The 8,528-nt window shown below is 40.2% G+C and overlaps 1 protein-coding gene across 3 annotated transcripts; it reads left to right on the plus strand.

Annotated features, from left to right (window-relative positions):
- The first annotated feature begins 530 nt into the window (after window positions 1-530).
- On the plus strand, window positions 531-5,276 carry LOC120833760 (uncharacterized). Of its 3 annotated transcripts, XM_040201198.2 has the most exons (7): window positions 534-705; window positions 3,105-3,199; window positions 3,529-3,558; window positions 3,689-3,709; window positions 3,807-3,866; window positions 3,951-3,974; window positions 4,693-5,276. In XM_040201198.2, the coding sequence occupies exons 1-7, from the start codon at window positions 642-644 to the stop codon at window positions 4,753-4,755; spliced, it is 357 nt and encodes a 118-aa protein (XP_040057132.2). In that variant the 5' UTR covers window positions 534-641; the 3' UTR covers window positions 4,756-5,276. The 3 variants fall into 3 exon arrangements, with proteins under 3 accessions (XP_077946378.1, XP_040057132.2, XP_040057133.2); XM_078090252.1 differs by having other exon boundaries at window positions 531-705; window positions 3,807-3,974; XM_040201199.2 differs by lacking the exon at window positions 3,951-3,974 and having other exon boundaries at window positions 535-705.
- The last annotated feature ends 3,252 nt before the right edge of the window (window positions 5,277-8,528 follow it).

Raw genomic sequence — 8,528 nt, forward strand, 5'->3', positions numbered from 1 at the left:
ACACACTGACATTTGCGTATAATGGGGGTCAACTTATCTCAAATGACCTTTTGAACACAGTTACTTAAACGGGCCGTAACCAGATGCAAATGTCAAAATCAATCCCCCTGCAGTCAGCGGACGGACTCTTTATATTTCTCTAGTTGTTCACCGACGGGCGCATTTTGTATTTAACAATCTCGATAATCTGATTTCTACTCTGATAACTTCCGGTTTAGTCTTCCTGCCACATTTCTAAATACAGCCCTGTGACATATACTGCTTTTTAAAATGTTATTCTTCCCTACAACTACCTTGAAAAGCGGATGCAATGCAGTTTAGGAGAATAAAGGAACACAATTCATCACATGTCAGATTGTTGTCTAATATATAACCTCTATTAAATCTAATTTTCAGAAATTGTGAGTTGACTGTACATGTGAACTAGTTTTGTAGTTTTAGCACAACTAGTATTTCAAGGGGTTTGAACTTGACGTGGGGGCTGACGGATGTTCAGCACTTTGAAGGTCCCACAGCCGACGTCTCAGTCCATTGACAGTTCAGCCACTTCCTCTGATCACAGAGAGTAAGAGTGAAGCAACCAGAGGCAACAAAGAGAGACAGAACGAAAGAGAAGCACAGAACAGAGCACAGAGAGAGACATGGGCGCGATGAGGACAGGTGTGTTGGTGCTGTTTGGGCTCCTGGTGCCCGTTGCCTCAACTGGTAAGACGCTTTCTTGACTTTGTGATTGAGTTTGGGCTGAAATGTTTGTCTATGGGCTGAAGGACGCCGAAATAACCGGGCCGGCGTCGGAAAACAGCAGCGGGTTTAATAGACTGATGGTGAATCAGTTTATGACTGAACCCGACTGCGTCTTAATATTCAACATCTGTAATAAAAATCTCTGTAAGGCCTTTTCTGCTCGGATAACTGGCAGTAAACGTAGCTGTTTAAGGTTTTGTAATGAGAGAGTGATCACGTTTTCCATTTAATGTCACAGAATAGTGACATGGAACACTGGGAGTAAAATGATACTCAATCATGCAGCAAACATATTACTAAACATTATGTTCATTGCTCTTTAATTCCACATACTGAAGGAGCTTTTTTATTCCTCCCACTCTTTTCAAAAGCTTCTTCCTAAATCACATGTTGCAAAAAATAAATGCAAAACTGTCAGAACAAATTACCCCAAAAATGCACTGCATTTATTTCCTTTGGGTTTAACTTAAGAAGTTTTCATGAGTAGAATTTTGTGTGTATTTGATGTTTTCCACGTTGTCCCTTTTATGCAGTATAAACTCGGGTTGAGCAAAAATATGTATTCAAAATGATAAAAAAACACTTTTAAGTCTTGTCAAGTATTTCGATCAGAATCATCATGATGAAAGAAAGCGAGTGTGAATAAATAATCTCCCTGCAGACACTTTACTGAGTGTGAAAACACTGAAGGTGAATTCCGGCTGTTGGTTCTCTGTGAGGATAAAACATCGACAGTCGCTCAGCAGAAGAACTCACTCTTTGTTAAGCAGTGTTTCTGCCATGAACACGTTGATACACGTGCTTCACTGCTTGCACACGCTAACAACCGTGTGCTATTTTAACTCGAATAGCTCCGTTTGCTTTATTATGAAAAAGTCCAAATACATGCTTAGTAACAAACAATCACTAGATAATTATCAGTGTTAGCGTTAAGGATAAGTGTGATCAATTATGTTCAATAATATTCAAAAGAAAAATGATCTCATTATTTAACGTAGCGACTAAATTTCCTCTTGTTGCAGCTCTTTGTTTTCCTCAAATGACACAGTGACGTTTTATTTGTTCTTTTTCTACTTTTTTCTATTTCTATTCTTTTTTATTTCCATTAAAATCCAAAATACAATTGTGTGTCTTTGCTCGGTGTAAAGTTAACAAAATCCCCCACAAAATTGTTTAATTCATCTGACCAGTGGGTTTGCTCACAATAAACATTTGCTCAAAACAAAGTTTTAAACTTTAAACTTCTATAGCTGCTTTAGAATGTAACAACATTCTAAAGCAGCTATGGAAGTTTAAAATCTGACGACAATGTCATAGCTTCAATTAAACAGTTAAATTTAAAGTTTTTGAAACACGGCTGCTCTTTCCGACCGCAAAGCGAGATAAACAATTCTCACTAAAGCCACAGAGCAGCCCGCCGAAGTGAGAGGAAGACATTCGCTCTACCGACATGCAGATATGTAGTTTCTTATTTCCTGTTTCAGGGGGTCTCACTGAATTCTCCGCTCCAATACAATGTACAGGTATATACAATACATATAAATATATAGCTAGATACAGATATGTATATCTACACATATATAGATATAAATAGCATATTTCTAAATAAATGCAATGGGCTTCTTTAATGAATGTGCAAAGCTGTTCATGTACTACATACATGTACCGTGAACTTAAAAACTAACAAAAGTGCATTTCACAACATGTACAATGTCATTTTCTACTGGGACACTTCAATAAAACAAAGTCACCATTAACATTACCAAGGTGTGCACATGGATATGTGCACGTTACAGTATATACTCCAAGGCATTAGTGTATCATGTTCATTCCACTGGTCCCTTTCTTTCACACTGCACACGTCACTTTTCACTCGTCACTTTTGTCGCTTTCTGTTCAATGGTGCACTTTATGTTTTCATATTTAAATATTTGTAACTTTAACTTTATTCCTTTATTTTAAACTAACCCATAGCCTTATACTACTAACCCATAACATGCACTGTTGTCTTGTCGTCCATTGTCGTACTGTCTGCTGTTACGCACCAACCACCAAGTCAAATCCCTTGTATGTCTGACATATTATGGCAATAAATGTTTCCCGATTCCTGATATTAGCTCTTAATACAATGCCATTCATTTGATATTATCAACTCACTTTACCACTCCGGCTGCTTTTGAGCTGCAGTAATGGGAACCTTCCTGCTGAAGATAATTCTATAGTCCTAACTGATATAACCTGTCAAATATGGATCTGTTAGCCAGAGCAAATATGTAGATTCTATAGCTCACAATATGGAAATACTGAAGCCTTGCAGATAAGTAATAAAATATAAATGTTGGGCCTTTTCTGTCCATCAGAGACTTTTTTCACCGATCCGGTCATCTGCTACTTCCTGGACTCGATACTGGTGGTTTACTGCCTCGTGGCCACGGCGCTCTTCTTCAGAGAAAAGGTGAGCTCCACCATACGATCATCTGTCAGCCAGTTACCAGCTAGTCAACTCAGTTTTAACCGATTACGCTTGAATAACTTAAAAACTAGTTTCCCATATGTAAGTCATCAACTAGTAGAGCAAAATGTCCGTTTCAATGTCTCACAGCACATCTTCAAATGTTTGGTTCTGTCTCAGAAGTCTCATTGGAAGGCGTTTGTTTTTTACACTGATGTTTAATCAATGATTCAAACAATTAAAGAAGTCTGCATGGTGCAGCCCTGATCTTTAAAACATTCATTTTTTTTTGTTCTTTATAAAAGTTCAACCTTTTCTTGGTCTCGTTGTAGTTTATCTACCCCCGATACGTCGAAGGATCTGTGAGTATCCATGTTTTCCATCTCTCCACTGCTTATTGATTTATTTAGACTGATTCTATTCACGAGTTCAGGTGTGTATGTGCTGAACATGTGCATTTTCCCTTTCTTTCTGGTGTACCTGACTAAACAGGGAGATAACGCCATATACCAGGTAAAGAGAACCATCAAGGCGTTTGATGACCAGACAATGTTTAACTCAGCTGCTCTGATGGGAAATATCACTTTACAATGTCACGTTCCCTCTACAGGAGCTTCAGAGAACAGAAGATATCGATACTTACCAGGAGATTCAACAATCAAAAGGAAAAGTAAGCGGGAATTTTAAAGGTCACATTCTCGCCTGTTCTGGTGCCAAAGCATCCACTTGTTTTATTGTATTTGATCTTTTCCAGAAAAAAAAGAAAGAGAAGGCTCAGGTAAGACTGTTTACTCACTCACATGGTCTCACAGCCAAAATGAAAGGAAACATTTGAGGCAAAAGGAAGTTTGTTAATTGCAAATGTTCAAATGTTTTGATCTACATTTTAAGCAAAAGTTCCTGAATGCTTATTTATTCGCACAATCATTCTGCAAAGAGAAAAAATAATACTAATCTCAAACAATTCAAATTAGAACTCCCACGGGGGCCGTTGTCCCTGCAGACACGTTCACTTTTCATAAACTCACAGCTCATAACATTAACGGCAGTTGTTAGTTTTATTATTTACACCTGATTTTGTGTCCTCGGTGAAAAGCCTGTTAAAGGGGGATTATACCTCGATTGAATAGTTATAGCTTGATTTTAACATTAACCAGTTAAGTGCTAAATAAATATATCCATATTAATAATCTATAATAAATAAGTGAATGTCCACTAATCCAGTCACCAAGGAGTTAGAATGTTTATCCAGATGCTCTGATTCTCTTCGATATTGATTAGTGGAATTGCGCAATATGATCACATTTCATCTAACTCTCTGATCTGAAATGAGTTTTTTGATTTTGGTCATGTCGACTCCTCCGGGGTCAAATGTACGCCAAGTTTTATTACAAACAAAATATACCAAAATATCGCTTGTTATTACTGACTAGAAACTAATAATATTCTGCAGTGTTTCATGTTGGAAGATCTTAAACTGAGTGTCTCTCCTCCAGTCGGCCCAAGCGGAGTCCGCGATGCCCGAAGGCGCCGCTGCACCTCCTCTGTCTCCCCACTGACGTCCTGCAGGGTTCAGACAGCATCGAGCATTTCATCAGGGATATTTAGCTGAATTAGTGATCCTATTAGGGGAAGTATTTTAAAGACCAAATAATTAGCAACATATCAAGTAAAAATTACAAACCTGCTTGAAAGAAAATCAAGACTTTCAAAAAAGTCATTTGACGCTTTAGATAAAAAAAAATTCTGCTATTTTCTCTTAAATAATTACTGTAGTGTCAAGACCGTAAACTCTGCAATCCAGATATCTTACAGCCACACTAGCAAGTATGGGGCTGCACGCTAATGCTAACTTTGCATGCAATGTGTATCAAGCATGTGGTTCTACGTGTCGCTTTGGCTTGTTAGCATGCGGATACTGACTGATTGGATCAAACATGACAGAACGGTTTCAGAAGCCCGATGTTACTTTAGTTATGGTGTCACTGACTCACTGAGAGCAGCTTGTAGCTACAACATGTGGATTCCAGCTGCTTGATTTGTCCAACTGAACGGCATTAAAATTGAAATAAAAACACTTGGAAAATGTTTTAATGATGTTTACAACAAAAGAGAACTGTACAGTTACAGTAAAATGTTATTTTAATATGTGTATAAAAACAAAACCAACAAAAATACAGCAGACAAATGCATCAAAATCTACTATGTATCCTGATTCACATACTTAAAACCCCTACACAACCTTTCAGGTGTTCGCCGCCGTGACTGGAGGCAGTTTAGTTTGGTTTCATTTTCCTTGTCGTCATTTTGGAGCAGTGTGTCTCAGTGATTTGTCCACGATGGAAAGCAGGATTCCTTTACGTTAAGACTCCTGGAGAGACAATTACTAGAAGACGGCAGAATAAGAAAATGGGAGAATAAATTGGGGACACATTCCTTTAGATGAGCCCATGCTTTCCACGCGAGTAGTAAATGTTTTACAGAATGCAGTTCTTGAGATACACAGACAAAATATTTACATGGTTGGAGTTTCCTTTTTTTTCTCATTTTTCCTTGTTGAAAGCTATGGTCACTTAGGCTGTGAACTGATAATCACACACATGACAAATCCCAAAACATACAAAAATACTATATCTTTAACCTACCAAGAGTAAGACAGTTCTGCAATTAGTTCCATGCTGTGACAGAAAAAAGATTACAACAAACAAACGAGAAACAGACGCTTTTCCACGCAAGTTCTTCCCGGAAATATACCAAAATATACATCTAGCTTTGGAATTACTGAGGCTAGGACTAGAGCCAGTGCTGGGTTTGTCTCCTAATACACATGCTGCAGGGTTGAGGGAGAGAGAACAGAGAAAGACACAGGACAGAGAGATCTCTTTGGTATCTGCAATATTTGGATTTTTGCTTTGGGATCGCGCTTGTGAGGTCCTGCAACCTCACCTGGAGTAAAGCATCACACAAAGTGTCACTGAAGCCCGTCGGCCAGAGGTTTTAGCCGGAGGGACACAGTCCATGCAGAGTGAAGGACCGTGATGCATAGTGTCACAGCTGAGAGGAGTCCGTAGTGAAGAGACAACGTCAAAAGGGAGGATGGGGGGGGCGGGGTGGGGGGACACAGCAGTGAGAGTCAAAAAAGGGCCGCAGGATGTGTATTCCTGGAGACAACAGGGTCAATGTTCTGGACTATACAGTGTACAGATGACGAGGAAGAGACGGACACACTTGAGCAAGGCGGGAACAGGATTCACGCCCCAGTCCTTGAGAGAGAGCGATAGAGGCGGGGGGGGGGGGGTGGCGATGGGGCGGCACCATAGCAACAGCGCTCGAGAAAACACGGGAGTCCCGAGCATGTACAGTGTGCACAGGGTTATCCCTCAGTGGGTATTAACAAACATGGCCCATCTAACCACCACATTGGTGTGTGTCTTTCGGAGAAGCCCGCTCAGTCTCTTGTCCCCCCCGCCCCCTTTTTCTTTAGTCCCCGCCCACAGGCACTGAAACCGCCCAGTGTTTCCGGGGCGGATACACATTCGCATGCAATGAAAAGCAAACTCTTTACAGACGAATCGAGGACACGGTTGAGAGCGTGCAGCCAGAGAGGGGGGGGAGGGGGGGGGGGGTGTAGACGGGCATCGCTCGTATACAATCAAGTTAAGAGTCTTTGGTTATGTTGGTACCACAGGAAAGCGAGAGCGCGCCGTCGTGTGGGAAGGCATGTACATACCTGTACTTGTTCAGAGGGAGAAATAAAAATAATAAAACGACAAAACAGGATTGTCAAACTTAAAGTGTTCAAACGTGGAGGGGTCGTCTATTCATATGACAAAAAAGTGACAGTAAAAGAATACAATATACTCAAATAAACCTAAATCTCAAGTTACAACAATTCATTTCCATCCGATGCCGACAAATAAATCAGTGTGCAGCAAAAAGAAAAAAACACCAAATTGTGAAAGAAAAACCATTCAGGAGTACTGGTATGGGATCTGTCCCCCCCGTGTGGTGGCCTTTCACAAAGTACAGGTATGAACGGGCTTCTCCGCCGACACAAGTTTCTTTATTTACGTTTCTTTTATATATTTTTTTATATATTTTTAATTTATTTTGTTAGTAGATTAAAGCGTGTTTCACTCAGTCTCGAGTTATAAATGAGGTATACAGATTCCTTTGCCTAAACCGGTGCTCCACACTTCCTTTTGTCAACCTTAAAAACCAGCCAGCGCGGCAGGTCGACAAACTTCAACATCCACGAGAGCCTCGAGAAATCTCTGGACTGCGCAGTGAAACCGAAGCGCGCGAGAAGCCATCGGCAGAAACGACGTCACTTGACAGTTAAGATCATTAGTAGAGATTAAACCGTCCAACTGTGATCTGGAAACTGGACTTTGAACCATAAACGGGGTTTGCTTTAGGCTTTAGTTAATCAGTATCGCCCCCCCCCCTCTCCTCCTCTTCTCTGGACAAAAAGTACTCTGAGGTCTCACCATGCTTCTAAAATCACTATCGGACACCCGATGGAAATGCACCATAAGGGTTTGCAGACTGCCCTCCTTATTTACTCTCACACACACACACACACACACACACACACACACACACACACACACACACACACACACACACACACACACACACACACACACACACACTTTATAAGAATTATTAGTAAAGCTTTTCTCACATGTATCCTCAACCTCTTGAGTCACACCTAAAAACATCGGTAGCAACATAATCATCCCACGCTCTTAAAATGCCCAAAGTACACCGTTTTGTTACAGTAAAAACAATGCACCAGGTGAGCTCACCGCGCGCTCGCTCTCACACACACACACACACACACACACACACGCACACAAAACAATGCTACAATGCTCATGTCTTCTACGTAACAATAAGGCATAAATGATAATGTTAATCTTTGTCAAACTAAGAAAGCCAGTGATCTTGCCCTCTCGCACTATACAAAACAATTAAGGCATAAAGTAATATAAAAAATATTTTAAATGATTGTTAAAGACAGCACAACAAATCAAGTCCACGACAACAACAAAAAAAGAATCTATTTAAAGACTAAGATCAGATGCTTCAGAGTCAGGAGCTTCCTGTTGAAAAGCCCTCGCAGGGGTCAGCAACGCACCACTGAGGCGCCGTCTCAAGGTTTATTCTCAATTTTTGGTCGTCAGGTTTTTGTGAATAAAAAATAAAGATTCCTACGATAGTAAAAATGAAAGATTGAGGGGAGTTTTTCCCCCCCTCTTTTTCGAGTAAGCATGATAAACACTACATTCAGTCTTGATAACATACTGGTTCAAATATAAAATATGAA

The sequence above is a fragment of the Gasterosteus aculeatus genome, chromosome 16, assembly GCF_964276395.1.
Source record: "Gasterosteus aculeatus chromosome 16, fGasAcu3.hap1.1, whole genome shotgun sequence".
Lineage (NCBI taxonomy): Eukaryota > Metazoa > Chordata > Actinopteri > Perciformes > Gasterosteidae > Gasterosteus > Gasterosteus aculeatus.

Excerpts from the sequence above, each read along its gene's own strand:
- LOC120833760 (XM_078090252.1), top strand. The coding sequence starts at position 642 with ATGGGCGCGATGAGGACAGGTGTGTTGGTGCTGTTTGGGCTCCTGGTG. Across the intron at positions 3,200-3,528 it reads CGCTCTTCTTCAGAGAAAAG|TTTATCTACCCCCGATACGT; the intron begins GTGAGCTCCACC and ends GTCTCGTTGTAG. Across the intron at positions 3,975-4,692 it reads AAAAGAAAGAGAAGGCTCAG|TCGGCCCAAGCGGAGTCCGC; the intron begins GTAAGACTGTTT and ends TCTCTCCTCCAG.